The sequence below is a fragment of the Canis lupus genome, chromosome 26 (genome assembly GCF_003254725.2).
Source record: "Canis lupus dingo isolate Sandy chromosome 26, ASM325472v2, whole genome shotgun sequence".
Taxonomy (NCBI): Eukaryota; Metazoa; Chordata; class Mammalia; order Carnivora; family Canidae; genus Canis; species Canis lupus.
The window spans coordinates 16,359,735-16,378,873 of NC_064268.1; the positions used below are offsets into that span (position 1 = coordinate 16,359,735).

The 19,139-nt window shown below is 43.3% G+C and overlaps 1 protein-coding gene across 5 annotated transcripts in view; it reads left to right on the top strand.

Moving 5' to 3' along the window:
- BICDL1 (BICD family like cargo adaptor 1) overlaps nucleotides 1-19,139 on the top strand; it is a 101,083-nt gene that overhangs the window by 56,639 nt on the left and 25,305 nt on the right. For all 5 annotated transcript variants that reach the window (XR_007406058.1, XR_007406059.1, XM_025474167.3 and 2 more), the window contains exon 3: nucleotides 16,959-17,075. Coding sequence is in view for 3 of the 5 variants with exons in the window: in XM_025474167.3 (XP_025329952.1) it covers nucleotides 16,959-17,075 (117 nt within the window). In the remaining 2 variants the exon portion in view is untranslated. The remainder of the gene's footprint in view (nucleotides 1-16,958; nucleotides 17,076-19,139) is intronic.

Below are 19,139 nucleotides of genomic sequence, written 5' to 3' on the forward strand. Positions count from 1 at the left end.
GATGGGCAGCCCCGGTGGCGCAGCAGTTTAGCACTGCCTGCAGCCTGGGGTGTGATCCTAGAGACCCGGGATCGAGTCCCACCTCAGGTTTCCTGCAGTGGAGACTGCTTCTCCCTCTGTCTGTGTTTCTGCCTCTCTCTCTCTCTCTCTCTCTCTGTGTGTGTGTCTCTATGAATAAATGAACAAAATCTTAAAAAATAATAATAATATAGGTAGATGCATATAGCATTCCATGGCATTGATTGACATTTTATATCCAGTCTGCTAACTGCAAACATTTAGGTGGCTTCCAGCTTTTCACTATTAAAAACAATGCTGTGGTGAATATCATTGTATAGCCATACCTCATTTTATCGTGCTTTTGCTTTATTGCAATTTGAAGTTAATGCATTTTTTTCCGCATTGGAGGTTTGTGGCAACCCGCATCCAGCAAGTCTGCCAATGTCATTTTACCAACAGCATTTGCTCACTTCATGTCTCATGTATTGCATTTTGCTAATTCTTGCAGTATTTTAAACTTTTTCATAATTATTGTATTTCTTGCGCAGATCTGTGACCCGTGATCTTTGATGTTATTATGGTAATTGTCTTGGGGGTGCCACAAAATATGCCCGAATAACGTGGAGAACTTAATCAGTAAACACGGAGTATGTTCTGACTGTTTCACTGCTCTTCTGACAGCCATTCCCCCGTCTCTCCTCAGACTTCCCCATTCCATGAGACACGACAATGGAGACATTAGGCCAGTTACTAACCCTACAGTGGCCTGTAAATGCTCAAGTAAGAGGAAGAGTTGTACATCTCCTCACTTTAAATCAAAAGCTACGGGGATCCCTGAGTGGCTCAGCGGTTTAGGGCCTGCTTTCGGCCCAGGGTGTGATCCTGGAGTCCCGGGATTGAGTCCCACATCAGGCTCCCTGCATGTGTCTCCCTCTGCCTGTGTCTCTACCTCTCTCTCTGTGTCTGTCATGAATAAATAAATAAAATCTTTCAATCAATCAATCAATCAAAAGCTAGAAATGATTCAGCTTAGTGAGGAAAGCACATCAAGAGCTGAAAGAGGCCAAAAGCTAGGCCTCTTGTGCCAACCGTTAACCAAGTGGTGGATGCGAAAGAAGAGATCTTGAAGGGCGTGACAAGTGCTACTCCAGGGAACACACAAATGATAAGGAAAGAAAACAGCCTAATTGCTGATCTGGAGAAAGTGTGAGTGATCTGTAGGGAAGCTCAAACCTGGTGCAACACTACCCTAATCCAAAGCCTAACCCAGAGCAAGGCCCTAACTCCCTTCAGTTCTGTGGAGGCTGAAAGAGGTGAGGAGGCTGCAGAAGAAACATTTGAAGCTAGCAGAGGTTGGCTCATGAGGTTTAAGGAAAGAAACCATCTCCATAACACAGAAGTGCAAGGCGAAGCAGCAGGTGCTCATGGAGTAGCTGCAGCAAGTTCCACAGAAGATCCAGTTAAGATCATTCATGAAGGTGGCCACACTAAACAACTAATCAGATTTCCAGTGTAGATGTAAAAGAGTCCACTACCAGAGGAAGATACCACATAGAACTTTGGTAGCTAGAGAGGAGAAGTCAATACCTGGCTTCAGAGCTCCAAAGGACAGGCTGACTCTCTTGTGAGCTGCTTATGCGGCTGGTATCTCTGAGTGGAAGCCAGTGGCTCACTTACCATTCTGAAAGTCCCAGGGCCCTAAAGCAGTATGCTAACTCTACTCTGCCCATGCTCTGTAAATGGAACAACAAAGCCCGGATGTCAGCACATTTATTTACAACAAGACTGCCTGAATATTTCAAGCCAGCTGTTGAGACCTGCTGGTCAGAAAAAAAAAAAGAAAGAGAGAGAGAGAGAGAGAGATTCCTTTTGGAATCTTGCTGCTCACTGGCAGAGCACCTGGTCCCCCACAAGCTCTGATGGAGTGGAGATGTAGGAGATTCATGTTGTTTCCACGCCTGCTAACACAGCATCCTTTCTGCAGCCCATGGACCAAGGAGTCATTTCAATTCTCAAGTCTTACTATTTAAGAAATACATTTGAAGGGCTAGAGCTGTTGGAGATTGTGCGTCCTCTGGTGGGTCTGGGCAAAGTAAATTGGAAACTTTCTGGAAAGGGTTCAACATTCTAGAGAACATCGAGAACATTCCTGATTCACAGGAGGGGTCAAAACAGCAACATTAACGGGAGTGTGGAAGAGGTTGATTCCAACCTTCATGGAGGACTTGGAGGGGTTCAAGACTTCAGTGGAGGAAGTAGCTGCAGATGGGGTACAAACAGCGAGAGAACTGGAATTAGAAGTGGAGCCTGAAGATGGAACTGAATTGCTAGAAACTCATCATAAAACTTGAACCAATGAGAAGAGTTGCTTCTCGTGGATGAGCAAAGAAGGTGGTGTCTGGAGATGGGAGTCTACTTCTGGTGAGGATGCTGTGAAGACTGTTGACACGACAACAAAGCATTCAGAACGTTCCATACACTCTGTCAATAAAGCAGCTGCAAGGTTTGAGAGGACAGACTCAGTTTTTTTTTTAATTTTTATTTATTTATGATAGTCACAGAGAGAGAGAGAGGCAGAGACACAGGCAGAGGGAGAAGCAGGCTCCATGCACCGGGAGCCTGACGTGGGATTCGATCCCGGTTCTCCAGGATCGCGCCCTGGGCCAAAGGCAGGCGCCAAACCGCTGCGCCACCCAGGGATCCCCAGACTCAGTTTTGAAAGAAGTTCTGCTGTGGGTAAAATGCTATCAAATACTACTGCCTGCTACAGAGAAGCGGTTCGTGAAAGGGAGAGTCCATTGATGTGGCAAACATTTTGTTGTCTTAAGAAACTGCCGCAGCCTCCCCAGCCTTCATTGACCAGCACCCTGATCAGTCAGCAGCCATCAACAGGGAAGCAAGACCCTCCAACCAGCAAAAGGAGTCTATCTGGGGACACCTGGGTGGCTCAGGGGTTGAGCGTCTGCCTTTTACTCAGGGCATGATCCTGGGGTCCTAGGATCAAGTTCTGCATCGTGCTCCCTGCAAGGAGCCTGCTTCTCCTTCTGCCTGTGTCTCTGCCTCTCTCTGTGTGTCTCTCTTGAATAAATAAATAAAATGCTTTAAGAAAAAAAGAAAAGGACTATCTGAACGCTCAGATGATGGTTAGCATTTTTTAGCAATAAAGTTTTGGTTTTGTTTTTTTTTTAAGATTTTATCTTAAAATTTCACAGACTTAGGTCAGCATATGCTCTGTAAGTATAAACCCTATCTCTTCTGTTTTCCATCCCTGTCTCTGTGTACTATTGTCTGGATAATACCTCTGACTAGTCTTCTTACTCCTTCTGACTTAGGTCACAGACTTAGGTCAGCATATGCTCTGTAAGTATAAACCCTATCTCTTCTGTTTTCCATCCCTGTCTCTGTGTACTATTGTCTGGATAATACCTCTGACTAGTCTTCTTACTCCTTCTGATTAGTCTTTAAATTGGTAATTTGCTCTTAAATTGTTTCATGCCTTCTTAAACTCTGTTTATAAAAAATGTAAGGCTTTTGGGACGCCTGGGTAGCTCAGCTGTTGGGCATCTGCCTTTGGCTCAGGGTGTGATCCTGGTCCCAGGACTGAGTTCCGCATCGGGCTCCCTGTGAGGAGCCTGCCTCTGTCTCTCATGAATAAATAAATAAAATCTTTAAAAAATTAATATCAAAAAAATGCAGGGCTTTTTCCCAAAGTAGATTTTGCCATTTTACATTCCCATCAACAATGTATGAGAATTCTAGTTGCTCCACAATTGCCAGGATTTTGTGTTGTCAGTCTTTTTAAATACAGCCTTCTTAAAGATGTGTAAGGTTATCTCATGATTTCAGTTGACATTTTCCTGGTGACCAGTGATGTTGGGCATTTTTTCATGTGCTTATTGGCCATTCGTAAGTCTTCTGTGACATGTCTGTTCTACTTCTTTGCCCATTAAAAAAATCAGGTTGTCTTTTTTTTATTGAGTTAGGGATTTTTATATATTCTGATACAGGTCCTTTGTCAGATATACTTTCTCTCAAACTGAACCTTACAGACTTATTCTTTTAATGATGTCTTAGAAGTCTTCAATTTTGATACTATCCATTGGGTTTTAATTTCAAATATTTTTTCTTTCTAGACATTTTGGGTTTTAATCTTTTATGTATCTAAACATTATGGTCAAAGTCATCTTATGATTTATATTTAATGTAGGATTTGAAGTCTTTTGTGGATCTCTCTGCTGGTTCTTGCTCATGAGTCCTTTTTTTTCACGGGTATGTTTGGCTTTGTTTTTATTTTACTATAATCTGACTTTTTTTTTTATTAAAGATTTTATTTATTCGAGAAGGAGAGATAAAGAGCATGAGCAGGGAGAGGAGCAGAGGGAGAAGCAGACTCCCTGCTGAGTAGGGAGCCCGATGTGGTGGGACTCAATCCCAAGACCCTGAGATCATGACCTGAGCCAAAGGCAGACACACTTAACCAACTGAGCCACCCAGGTACCCCAATCTGATTGTTTTTATTAGAAAATTGTGGAGGTAATTTGAACTTTGGGTGGAGGTACTATCCTCCAGAGAGGATTTATTTTCTTCTGCTGTGTGTCTGGGGGCACTACCATTCTGACTTTTAAAAAAATGATGTTAATCATACAGAGAAGTTAGAAAAACAACATAGAAATTCTCATGGGGGGCAGTCCGGGTGGCTCAGCGGTTTAGCGCCACCTTCAGCCCAGGGTGTGATCCTGGAGACCAGGGATCGAGTCCCAGGTCGGGCTCCATGTATGGAGCCTGCTTCTCTCTGTCTCTCTTCTCTGTGTTTTTCATGAATAAATAAAATCTTAAAAAAAGTATATTCTCATGGGCATCTTGGTGACTCAGTTGAGTGTCTGACTCTTGGTTTCGGCTCAGATCATAATCGCAGGGTCGTGTGATCAAGTCCTGTGTGGGGCTCAGCATTCAGCTTGGGATTCTCCCTTTCCCTCTCCCTCTCCTTCCCCCTTTGACCCTCCCCCCATACGTACACTCATGTTCTCTGTCTCACTCTCTCAAATAAATAAATAGATAAAATCTTTTAAAAATTCTCAAAGACCCTTCATCCAGCTTCCCTTAATGTCAACATCTTATATTCATATTACAGTACAGTGGTACAGTACAGATTAACACTTAGACAGTTATGTTAACTAATCTCCATACCTACTGGGATGTTGCCAGTTTTCCCACCAATGTTTTATTTTCTTACCCGATCCAGTTCAGGCTCCTATACTGCATTTAGTTGTTATGATGTCTTGTTGTTTTGTTTTGTCTCTTCCAGTCTCTGACAAATCCTGTTTGTCTTTGTTTTTCTTGAACTCGATATATTTTAAGAGTAGTGACCAATTATTTTGTAAAAAGTTCCTCAATTTGCATTTGTCTAATATTTTGTCGTGATTAGATTGAGGTTGTACAATTTTTTAAAAAGATTTTATTTACTTATTCACAAAAGACAGGGGGGGGGGGCAGAGACAGGCAAAGGGAGAAGCAGGCTCCATGCAGGGAGCCCGATGTGGGACTCGATCCTGGGACTCCAGGATCATGCCCTGGTCTGAAGGCAGGCGCTAAACCACTGAGCCACCCAGGGATCCCCTGAGGTTGTACAATTTTACAGCAATAGCACAGAAGTGTAGTTGTGCGCTTCTCAGTGCAGCCTATTGAGGACATGTGTTGTTGTTCCTTTTACTAATGATACTAACTTTTATCACTTGTTTAAAGTAATGTCTGCTTGGCTTCCCCACTATGAGGTTACCATTTTTTACTTCATAATTAATCAATCTTATGGGGAGGTACTTTGAGACTGTGCAAATATTCTGTTTCTCATCAAACTTTTGCATTCATCCTCTAGTTCTTGCCTGCAGTGGTTATTACTGTGACACTTGCCTAATGGTGATTTTCTGTTGTCATCATTCTTTCTACATTTATTAATTGGGATTCTTCTGTAAGAGAGAAGGCCTTTCCCCCTGTTTATTGGTTTATTCATTTATTTATCAGTGTGAAGTCATGAATATTTCTCTTATTCTACATGTTATAATCTATCCCTGTCATTATTTTATTGACCAGATGGTCCAGCCTTAGCCATTGGGAGTTCCTTCAAGTTAGCACCTATGTCTATTCAATATGCCTCCATCATTTTTTGAACACTTCCTTTCTTTCTGGCATCACAAAATGTTCCAGGCTCATCTTGTATTTTTCCTGCACTAACCCCAGAGTCAGCCATTTCTCCAAGGAGCTTTGGTTTATTTATTGGAGAATGGCAATTAGAAACCAAGATCTAGGGACACCTGGGTGGCTCAGTGGTTTGGCGTCTGCCTTCAGCCCAGGGCATGATCCTGGAGTCCTGGGATTGAGTCCCACATCAGGCTCCCTGTGTAGAGCCTGCTTCTCCCTCTGCCTCTCTCTGTGTCTCTCATGAATAAATAAATAAATAAAATCTTTAAAAAGGGATGCCTGGGTGGCTCAGCGGTTGAGCGCCTGCCTTCGGCCCGGGATGTGATCCCACAGTCCCGGGATCGAGTCCCACATCGAGCTCCCTGCATGGAGTCTGCTTCTCCCTCTGCCTGTGTCTCTGCCTCTCTCTCTCTCTGTGTCTCTCGTAGATAAATAAATAAATCTTAAAAAAAATAAATGTTTCATAATACCCAGTAGTGGCAAGGTATTGAGAAACAGACATCTGTATACTCTTTTTGGTGGGATGTAAACTGGTGTGATGTTTTTGGGGATTGGTTTGGTGATACTTTTCAAAGTGAATATGCATACTCTTTTACCTAGCAATGCCACTTTTAGGAATTTATTCACTTATAGGATATTTTCCCATAAGCACAAAGATTGTTAAGCTAGGATTTTTTTTGCAGTGATGTTTATAATAGCAAAGAATTGGAACATTCTAAATGCTCATAAGCAGGGATTAGTTAAATTTATATTCACATAACTAAATACAGGCAATTGTTAAAAAGGGTAAGGTAGGGATCCCTGGGTGGCGCAGCGGTTTGGCGCCTGCCTTTGGCCCAGGGTGCGATCCTAGAGACCCGGGATCGAATCCCATATCGGGCTCCTGGTGCATGGAGCCTGCTTCTCCCTCTGCCTGTGTCTCTGCTTCTCTCTCTCTCTCTCTCTCTCTCTCTCTCTCTCTGTGACTATCATAAATAAATAAATTTTTTTAAAAAGGGTAAGGTAGATCTATATATTGACATGGAGGGATGCTGGGGTAGCTCTGCAGTTGAGCGTCTGCCTTTGGCTCAGGGTGTGATGGAGTCCCAGGATCAAGTCCTACATTGGGCTTCCTGCATGGAGCCTGCTTCTTTCTCTGCCTATGTCTCTGCCTCTCTCTGTGTGTCTCTCATGAATAAATAAAATCTTTAAAATATATACATATATTGACATGGAAAGGTGTTAAAATTACATATATATATATTTATATATATATATATTTTTTATGTATGTATGTATGTATGTATGTATTTTTTAAGTAGGCTCCATACCCAGCATGGAACCCAGCACGGGACTTAAACTCACAACACTGAGATCAAGACCTTAGCTGAAATCAAGCTGGATGCTGAACTGACTAAGCCATCCACATGCTCTATATGTATTTTTAAAGGCTAAACTTTTGGGATGCCTAGGTGGCTCAGTGGTTGAGCATCTGCCTTCAGCTCAGGGTATGATCTCCGGGTCCTGGGATTGAGTCCCACATCGGGCTCCCTGCAAAGATCCTGCTTCTGGGGATCCCTGGGTGGCTCAGCAGTTTAGCACCTGCCTTCGGCCCAGGATGTGATCTTGGAGACCTGGGATCGAGTCCCATGTCGGGCTCCCTGCATGGAGCCTACTTCTCCCTCTGCCTGTGTCTCTGCCTCTCTCTCTCTCTCTCTGAATAATAAATAAGTAAATCTTAAAAAAAAAAAAAAAAAAGATCCTGCTTCCCCCTCTATTTCTCTGCCTCTGTGTCTCTCATGAATAAATAAAATCATTTTTAAAAGCTAAACTTTGGGCAGCCTGGATGGCTCAGTGGTTTAGCGCCGCCTTCCGCCCAGGGCGTGATCCTGGAGACCCGGGATCGAGTCTGCGTTGGGCTCCCTGCATGGAGCCTGCTTCTCCCTCTGCATGTGTCTCTGCCTCTCTATCTCTCTCTAATAAATAAATAAATAATCTTTAAAAAAAAAAAAAAGGCTGAACTTTTTGTAATGTTTTAAATATGGATAAACAATTTCTAGGATTCACATAAAATATCTGTAATATAAACGATATTAAAGATCTCACTGGAGAGTGGCACTGATGACTAGGGATAAGTATGGACTGTAACTCATTTCAGTCCTTTAACTTTCAGTTATATACTCTATTTTTACTCTGAACATTTGTTACTCTTTTTATGGAAAAAATTTTGATTTCAAAAAGCAAAGAACAAATACCTGAACTAAAATTATACTATCTTTCTTATATTCGCCTATGATTACAGATATCATACTTTGCCACAGTTTTGCACAGCTATTCCTGGCCACTTAATTAGGCATAGTAGCCAAAATTCATTTTGAGAAGTCCACTGTGCTAGTCCCTGCCATTTTCTACTATATGATTGAATTAGGGGCACCTAAGTGGCTCCATTGGTTGAGCATCTGCCTGAGGCTCAAGGTCATGATCCAAGGTCTGGGGATTGATCCTTGTATTGGGCTTCCTGCCCAGCAGGGAGTCTGCTTCTCCCTCTTCCTCTGCCCCTACTCCCCCTGCAAGCTTATGTGTGCATGTGTTCTCTCTCAAATAAATACTTTAAAAAAAAAGACTGAAAAAAATAAATAAAAATTTTAAAAAGACTGAATTAGGGGCACATGGGTGGCTGAGTTGGTTAAGCATTTGGCTCAGGTCATGATCTCATCAGTCAAGGGATGGAGCCCTATACCACATTCAACACTCAGTGGGTAGTGTGCTTGAGATACTCTCCCTCTGCCTTTCTGCCCATGTGTGTGTGCTCCCTTGTTCTCAAATAATCATTAAAAAAAAAACAACAACCCTGAATTATCCTAATATTACCCCCTCCCCATTACCAAAAAAGGTCTCAGGGCCATGACTGCTGTCCCAAAACTAGAAGTAGGAAAATTTGTATCTCCAAGAGGGATGTGGCTCCCGAATACTGGCTATCGACCTTTGAAAGGCCACCAGTAGATCATTACTGAAAGATATGGCTGCCATATATTTGTTTCTCCATATTTTTTTTAGCTTGACCCACCACCTCCATGATGTTGGCCAAGTCACTTAACAGGCTGTTCTCAATGCAAGTGCCAGAAGTGGACTGTGCTTATGACAGCACCCTATAACATACACATGGTGTTCTCAGTAGTATTTTGTTTTCAAACAAACCAACCGGAAAAACAACTGATCCTTAGGTCCTTTAAAATTTCCCAGAATTGTCCTAAATTTGTACACATTGTGATATTTCTTTCCTTCATTTCCCTAAACTTCAGTGATTCAACTCAATCTCACAAAGTCCTGAATTAGAAATAGGAAAAGGACATCCCTTTAGACCTGCCCTTTTGTGGTAGTATGGAAAAGAGGAGTAAGGCTATAATTTCGCAAAATGAGACTCAGATTAAATGACTCCTGTAACTTGTACACACACATGTATGGTAGGAGAGGAGCTCTAATCCTTATCATTTGACTCAACTTTTTCCCTTCCATTATACCATTCCGCTTCTCAACGGCAAAGCAAGTCCCTCTTCAGAGACCACTTTTGTCCTGGCTTACTCTGCTACTTGAGGAACTTCAAAGATGGTCTGAAATTCATTATGGTACTAAGACTGGCTTTGCAGGCTTCCCCATATTTTGATCAGGAAGCATCTAGAACATTAGCATTATGTACAAACTTAAGAGATTATTATTTCATTTATGTGTATAAATAGCTAATATTCATTCTTTTAGGTCTAAAGATCTGAGCCAGGGTCATCTCTGAAGAAGAAGAAAATAATTTACTTACAGCAGTGCATTAGCTCTTGCACAGTAGGTTTATTGTTCTGAGTGATGCAACCCCTCCATCATTATAACAAGCAAATGACTGGCCATGTGGCTAGAGGTGGCTGGCTGTATGTGGTAGGAGAGAGCAGAACTGGGAGACCAAAGAACAAGGTGTTGCCACATTTTTTCAGCCTCTACCTTCTTGTCTGCAAAACAAGGCCACTGATTCTTGCTTCTTAGGACTTTTGGAGATTCAAGTGTAGTAGGTTAAACCCTTTGTGAATATTACATCCCTGGGCACATCTGAGGAGTCAGACTTTTAAAGGAGATACATGGGATGCCTGGGTGGCTCAGCGGTTGAGTGTCAGCCTTCGGCTCAGGGCCTGATCCTGGAGACTCAGGATTGAGTTTCATGTGGGGCTTCCTGCATGGAGCTTGCTTCTCCCTCTTTCTGTGTCTCTGCCTCTCTCTGTGTGTCTTTCATGAATAAATAAATATTAAAAAAAATAAAGGAGATACATTATAGCTTAGTGGTTAGTAGCTCAGACTCTGGAGTCAGGCTACCTGATGGGAAGAGACTATTTTTATGTCTAGGAAGATCACTTGAAGAAAGACCAGTGTCCAAGAGCATCCTCACTATAGCTTGAGCTACACTGATGGCATTCAGTGCACCTTGGTGCCTTGGTTGTCTCACAATTCCAGTCAGGCTGTGATATTCAGAATAAGGTCGGCTGCCTAAAGTACTCAGTGCTTTTTGCAAATCGAAACCTATTTGAAACCTTGGTAGTTAACTGAACTCAGTACAGGCAATCAAACTGCAGCATTTATTAGAGGGACTTTTCCTTTTTTTATGAGCCCTAAACTCTATTAGAAGAAATTTCAAGAGGCTAAAATAAAATTTCTTATTGGAGAAGGAGAAAACAAAGAAAAAGTCTTGCTAACTTGAACTGGTTAAACTGCTAAAGTTTTGGTTTTAATAGTGGGACACACAATTAGGAAAAACTGTTTACAAGATACAAAAATCCTACCTCAGAGATACTGCCCAGTTCGGTTCCAGGTCACCACAAAGAAAGCCAGTCAAATGTATTTTTGGTTTTCTAGTGCACATAAAAGTTGTATTTACACTATACATAGTCTATTAAGTGTGCAATAGCATTGTGTCTGAAGATATTTACAGATCGGGCAGCCCCGGTGGTGAAGCGGTTTGGTGCCGCCTGTGGCCTGGGGTGTGATCCTGGAGACCCGGGATCGAGTTCCACATCGGGCTCTCTGCATGGAGCCTGCTTCCCCCTCTGCCTGTGACTGTGCCTCTGTGTGTCTCTCATGAATAAATAAAATCTTAAAAAAAAAAACAAAACCAAAACTTTATTGCTAAAAAATGCTAACCATCATCTGAGCGTTCAGATAGTCCTTTTCTTTTTTTCTTAAAGCATTTTATTTATTTATTCAAGAGAGACACACAGAGAGAGGCAGAGACACAGGCAGAAGGAGAAGCAGGCTCCTTGCAGGGAGCACGATGCAGAACTTGATCCTAGGACCCCAGGATCATGCCCTGAGTAAAAGGCAGACGCTCAACCCCTGAGCCACCCAGGTGTCCCCAGATAGACTCCTTTTGCTGGTTGGAGGGTCTTGCTTCCCTGTTGATGGCTGCTGACTGATCAGGGTGCTGGTCAATGAAGGCTGGGGAGGCTGCGGCAGTTTCTTAAGACAACAAAATGTTTGCCACATCAATGGACTCTCCCTTTCACGAACCGCTTCTCTGTAGCAGGCAGTAGTATTTGATAGCATTTTACCCACAGCAGAACTTCTTTCAAAACTGAGTCTGGGGATCCCTGGGTGGCGCAGCGGTTTGGCGCCTGCCTTTGGCCCAGGGCGCGATCCTGGAGAACCGGGATCGAATCCCACGTCAGGCTCCCGGTGCATGGAGCCTGCTTCTCCCTCTGCCTGTGTCTCTGCCTCTCTCTCTCTCTGTGACTATCATAAATAAATAAAAATTTTAAAAAAAACTGAGTCTGTCCTCTCAAACCTTGCAGCTGCTTTATTGACAGAGTGTATGGAACGTTCTGAATGCTTTGTTGTCGTGTCAACAGTCTTCACAGCATCCTCACCAGAAGTAGACTCCCATCTCCAGACACCACCTTCTTTGCTCATCCACGAGAAGCAACTCTTCTCATTGGTTCAAGTTTTATGATGAGTTTCTAGCAATTCAGTTCCATCTTCAGGCTCCACTTCTAATTCCAGTTCTCTCGCTGTTTGTACCCCATCTGCAGCTACTTCCTCCACTGAAGTCTTGAACCCCTCCAAGTCCTCCATGAAGGTTGGAATCAACCTCTTCCACACTCCCGTTAATGTTGCTGTTTTGACCCCTCCTGTGAATCAGGAATGTTCTCGATGTTCTCTAGAATGTTGAACCCTTTCCAGAAAGTTTCCAATTTACTTTGCCCAGACCCACCAGAGGACGCACAATCTCCAACAGCTCTAGCCCTTCAAATGTATTTCTTAAATAGTAAGACTTGAGAATTGAAATGACTCCTTGGTCCATGGGCTGCAGAAAGGATGCTGTGTTAGCAGGCGTGGAAACAACATGAATCTCCTACATCTCCACTCCATCAGAGCTTGTGGGGGACCAGGTGCTCTGCCAGTGAGCAGCAAGATTCCAAAAGGAATCTCTCTCTCTCTCTCTCTCTCTCTCTTTCTTTTTTTTTTTTCTGACCAGCAGGTCTCAACAGCTGGCTTGAAATATTCAGGCAGTCTTGTTGTAAATAAATGTGCTGACATCCGGGCTTTGTTGTTCCATTTACAGAGCATGGGCAGAGTAGAGTTAGCATACTGCTTTAGGGCCCTGGGACTTTCAGAATGGTAAGTGAGCCACTGGCTTCCACTCAGAGATACCAGCCGCATAAGCAGCTCACAAGAGAGTCAGCCTGTCCTTTGGAGCTCTGAAGCCAGGTATTGACTTCTCCTCTCTAGCTACCAAAGTTCTATGTGGTATCTTCCTCTGGTAGTGGACTCTTTTACATCTACACTGGAAATCTGATTAGTTGTTTAGTGTGGCCACCTTCATGAATGATCTTAACTGGATCTTCTGTGGAACTTGCTGCAGCTACTCCATGAGCACCTGCTGTTTCGCCTTGCACTTCTGTGTTATGGAGATGGTTTCTTTCCTTAAACCTCATGAGCCAACCTCTGCTAGCTTCAAATGTTTCTTCTGCAGCCTCCTCACCTCTTTCAGCCTCCACAGAACTGAAGGGAGTTAGGGCCTTGCTCTGGGTTAGGCTTTGGATTAGGGTAGTGTTGCACCAGGTTTGAGCTTCCCTACAGATCACTCACACTTTCTCCAGATCAGCAATTAGGCTGTTTTCTTTCCTTATCATTTGTGTGTTCCCTGGAGTAGCACTTGTCACGCCCTTCAAGATCTCTTCTTTCGCATCCACCACTTGGTTAACGGTTGGCACAAGAGGCCTAGCTTTTGGCCTCTTTCAGCTCTTGATGTGCTTTCCTCACTAAGCTGAATCATTTCTAGCTTTTGATTGATTGATTGATTGAAAGATTTTATTTATTTATTCATGACAGACACAGAGAGAGAGGTAGAGACACAGGCAGAGGGAGACACATGCAGGGAGCCTGATGTGGGACTCAATCCCGGGACTCCAGGATCACACCCTGGGCCGAAAGCAGGCCCTAAACCGCTGAGCCACTCAGGGATCCCCGTAGCTTTTGATTTAAAGTGAGGAGATGTACAACTCTTCCTCTTACTTGAGCATTTACAGGCCACTGTAGGGTTAGTAACTGGCCTAATGTCTCCATTGTCGTGTCTCATGGAATGGGGAAGTCTGAGGAGAGACGGGGGAATGGCTGTCAGAAGAGCAGTGAAACAGTCAGAACATACTCCGTGTTTACTGATTAAGTTCTCCACGTTATTCGGGCATATTTTGTGGCACCCCCAAGACAATTACCATAATAACATCAAAGATCACGGGTCACAGATCTGCGCAAGAAATACAATAATTATGAAAAAGTTTAAAATACCGCAAGAATTAGCAAAATGCAATACATGAGACATGAAGTGAGCAAATGCTGTTGGTAAAATGACATTGGCAGACTTGCTGGATGCGGGTTGCCAATTTGGAAAAACAGTATTTGCAAAGTACAATAAAGCAAAGTGCAGCAAAACAGGGTATGCCTGTATTGAATTATGAATTTGGAAACAAGACAAACCCAAAGTTTACCATTTTAATGCTGTTACTTAGAAGTTGGCAAGTTCTTTCATTTCCCTGAACCTGTTCCCTCATTAGTAGATTGAGGGAGGGTGATAGGCCCTACTCTGGTTATGACAATTGAGATAATGCATTTAAAGCATTTAGCACAGTTCTTGGCTCACTATTCAGTACTGAGTACTCAGTACATATTACTAATGTTAGTTTAGGCCAAGGATGACTAACATTGTGTTTCTGACTGATTAAGAAAACTGAAACAAGGGGTGCTTGGGTCGCTTGGTTGGGCATCTGCCTTTGGCTCCAGTCATGATCCCCCCACGTCCAGATCTCTGTTTGGCAGGGAGCCTGCTTCTCCCTCTTCCTCTGTGTGCAGCTCTGCCTGCTTGTGAGCACCTGCTCACTCTCTCCCTCTCTGTCAAACAAACAAATAAAATCTTTAAAAAAAACAAAACAAAACAAGTTGATGGTGTCTGAAATTAAATTTAGAATAAGGGGCAGCCCCGGTAGCGCAGCGGTTTAGCGCCGCCTGCAGCCCAGGGTGTGATCCTGGAGACCCGGGATTGAGTCCCACATCGGGCTCTCTGCATGGATCCTGCTTCTCCTTCTGCCTGTGTCTCTGCCTCTCTCTCTCTCTGTGTCTCTCATGAATAAATAAATAAAATATTAAAAAAATAAATAAATAAATTTAGAATAAGGAAAAAAAAGTGATTTTGTTGTGTATTTTTTTTTTAAGATTTTATTTATTCATGAGAGACACAGAGAGAGACAGAGACAGAGACACAGGCAGAGGGAGAAGCAGGCTCCATGCAGGAAGCCTGACATGGGACTCAATCCCCGGTCTCCAGGATCAGGCCCTGGGCCGAAGGCGGCGCTAAACCGCTGAGCCACCTGGGCTGCCCTTTTGCATGTTTTATAACTGTTTAAAAATTAGAACTATAGCCCGAGATTCTTATAAAGCTTTCTTGTGCAGGGGAGCAACATTTGTTGAATCTGTGGGACCAAAACAACGATGAGCAATTGCTTATATAGCACTTGAAGATAAAAACAACCATGGAGGGGCACCCAAGTGACTCAGTCCATTGAGTGTCCGACTCTTGGTTTTGACTCAGGTTGTATCTAAGAGTCATGGGATTGAGCCCCACATGGGTTCTGTGCTCGACAGGGAGTTTGCCTGGGTATTGTCTCTCCCTCTGTCATCCCCCACCCCTGTACTAAATAAATACTTTTTTTTAAGTTAAAAAAAGGGACGCCTGGGTGGCTCAGCAGGTTGAGCGTCTGTCTTCGGCTCAGGACGTGATCCCGGGATCCAGGATCGAGTCCCACATCGGGCTCTCTGCATGGAGCCTGCTTCTCCCTCCGCCTGTGTCTCTTCCCCCACCCCCTCTCTGTGTGTGTCTCATGAATAAATATATAAAATCTTAAAAAAAAAAAAAACTATCAAACATGTATCTATTAATGGGAGAGCCTCACTGAACAGCTAGCCTACCATATCAACATTATTACCATCCCACCTCCTCCAGAAGCCTTTCCTAACCATTTCAGCACACGGTGATCTTTCCCAAGAACTCTTAAAGCTTACTGACCCCTTTTAGCCTCAAAAAAGCACTGAGGCAGTTACTTAAACTATCCTGTGGCTATCTTCTCTCAACTGGGCAGCGTTCAGGGCCAGTGCACACAGGAAGCTGGGGTGGGCCTTCAGGAGAAAGACGAGAGTTCAAATCTTATCAAGAAAGCATTCTTTCAAAATACTCTCCTGCGTATTCAAGAGAAGGTGCTGATATACTAAATGTCTTTGTTGTTCTGTGATGGAGCATTGGAGAATAGATGGATTAGGGTGGAAAATAACTGCCTTAGCCAACACTCCCCAGAGAATTAAAAATTGCAAAATATATCCTTGAGGAATAAATGGCAAAAATCTTTTTTTTTTTTTTTTAAGATTTTATTTATTCATGAGAGAGAGAGAGAGGCAGAGACACAGGCAGAGCAAGAAACAGGCTCCATGCAGGGAGCCTGACGTGGGACTCGATCCCAGGTCTCCAGGATCAGGCCCTGGGCTGAAGGCGGTGCTAAACCGCTGAGCCACCCGGGCTGCCCAATGGCAAAAATCTTAACAGATATTGGTGCCTGACTGGCTCAGTTGAGGGAGTGTGCAACTCTTGATGCCAGGGTTGTGAATTTGAACCCCAAGCTAGATGTAGAAAAATTCTTTAAAAATAAAAACTTAAAAAAAAAATCTTAACAGACAAGACAGAGAACTTCAAATAGTGCCCGTGTTGAATGGAAATAAGAAATGTAGACAGAGATGATTTACCTGGGCTCTGCTAAGGAAATGAAAATAAAAGAATGAGAGAATATAAATACAGAAATTTCTAAGAAATAAAGGGATTTCTAAGGTAGTAGGTTTATCTGTCATACTCTTACATAAAACACTGAAACCTTCTCTCAATTTAGTAGATGTTTGCTGAGGTTCTGCTGTGTACCAAGTAATTATAATTCTATCGAACATTTGAGAGCTTACCATTCCTAGGCCTGTTTCTTCTGACTAGTAAAGTGGTCTTTACCAAGACAGACTCATCCATAGTGAAAGCAGGGATGGGAGTTTGTCTTGTTGGAGCACTAGGGAACACATGAACTGGGGTGGGAAGCCAATATTTCATCCTATTCTCTTTACGGAGTAGGAAATTGGAAAGGGATCCTTGGGAAACAAAAGGCTGAAATCTTAACAGACTTCCTTTGCACAGCCTCTGAATCCACCCTGAAGGTCTCCTCTGCTTGCAGGCATCAGAAGTTGAGAGACAACTCTCCATGCAAGTCCATGCCCTCAGAGAAGACTTTCGGGAGAAAAACTCATCAACCAACCAGCACATCATCAGGCTTGAAAGCCTTCAGGCTGAGGTGAGCCTTCCCATGTGGCAGTGCTTGAAGATGGAAGTGCTTTTCTCAGTGGAGGCGCTGTGCTAGATGTTTTGGATAAGGAGTCTTCTGAACTGGGAAACAAAACCCTGCTATATGTAAATTCTCTAAAGAGAGATGTATCTGTAGAAACTAAATGAGAAACATTCGATTCATGTTGCAGTGGGTAGCCTGTTGTCTGGAAGAATAATGTTGCTCAGAGTTACTGCTGAGTGTGTTGAAATCATGAATGACCTACTTTTACTGAATGTGTTGATTGGTCCAAAAACATTCTTGCCAATCCTAAATAGAAGATGGGAAAGAGCATTTTCCCTTTCTCCGTTCCATTTAGGTCCAGTTCAGTCTACTTTGATGGGATCTCTTATATTCTCACATATAAAATGAGAGAAACACAAGTAGCTACTTCATCGGGTTGTTGTATTTGATGAATTAATACATGAAAAGCACTCAATGTGGAGTGTTTGAGAGGCCAGAGCATGGCAGTCAGGGTCTGTGGCCCTCAGTGGGCCAGAGGGAAAGAAAAAGTAGCACTTAAGGGCCAACTCAGTGAGAACCCAGTTGTGGGAGGTGAGGAGAGGGGAGTCTTATCACCAACCCAAATGGGCTCTTCCCCCCCCCAGAGGCTTGCACCTAATCTGATCCTAAGGGCCCTTAAGCTAGTTTGTCTGGACAGCAACCCTTTGGCTAAGTTACACTTAAAGGGATGGTCTAGAGCCAAATGAACGCACACACCCCCTGTGGTTAAGGAATCAGTAGGTGTAGTCAGGCCCAGAGAAACCCAGATGGCTGCTCCCTTTTTTTGGAAATGACCTGAAGATGTTTTTCCTAAAGTCTGTCAATATCTTCTCTTTTCTCCTGCCTGTCATTCCCTTCCCTTCTCCCTTCCCTTGGAAATACTACTGGTATTGAGCAGCAGGTTCTTGAAGTAAGTAGTTGGTTCTGGTGGGGTTTGGCATGCCTGTCTGTGACCACTTGTGTGCATGACTTGCCGTTCAACTGCCTTTACCAAGGTCTGACTCCTTCGAGTTGCCTGTTTTCCTCTTCCCTCTGCTTACTCTTTCAAGACCTTCGTGACTCAGAGTCATTCCCAAGAATGTTAATTGGCAGATTTGGTCACAAGTCTCAGGGTGTATAGGGTGGAGTTAGGCAGTGCCGATGCCTTACTTCATCCAGTAACACTGCTACTTTAAAAAGCCAACCTATGAAATTATTTAAGCATGTTTCCTCATGGAGCTCTGAACTTCTACGTTTTTTTAAAAGGGCTAGGATTGCCTGTTGGAACTGTATTATCTCATTATTTCACTGAGTGGAACTTGAGAAACAAAGATTATTCATGGAAGGAAAATATAAAGGTCAGAGGGTATTTAAATGAAAATCAACTAGAGTAAGAATTTCTTCATGTGGGTAAAATGCTTCAGTGTGGGGAATAGTGGCCGCATTCAGAAAGAGCTCTATTCCTTTTTGTCCCTTACCCAGGTGCACACTTGAGACAGTATTTCTTTGTTTGGCCAGATACCTGATCTCTCTGAACAAAGGCCACATACTTCATTTCCCCAGGACAGCATCCTATCTGATTGATTGGTGGCCAGGGAAGATCTCTGCCCTCTGAACAGAATTCTAGTGTGGCAAGTGAGAAGAGGCAAAAAGCAGAAGGAAAGGTGGATTTCAGAGAACTTCAGACATGTTAGACATTCATTTCCAGATCTCCCAGGAAAGAAATGGACTGTTCTCCAAGCCAAACTGGAATGCATGGAGAACATCTTAGCCATGTTGGGAGCAAGAAGCTGGTTAAGGGATGAGCCCAGCAGGGAACTGATAGTCAGGAGGAGCCAGTGGGACCTGCCTGCAGGACTTGGGAAGGCTTCCATAGCCCCTGAGTGGGGCAGTGTTCTTGGGGTGAAGCATCACTGACCTTGTGGAATGCTGGCACAGCTCCTGAGCCTATAGACTGTGAGGCCAAAAGGCTTGGCATATCTTTTCTCCTTTCCTTTGTTTTCTCACAGACATTGAAGAGACTAGACAGGCCTTACTAAAAGAAGATTTATA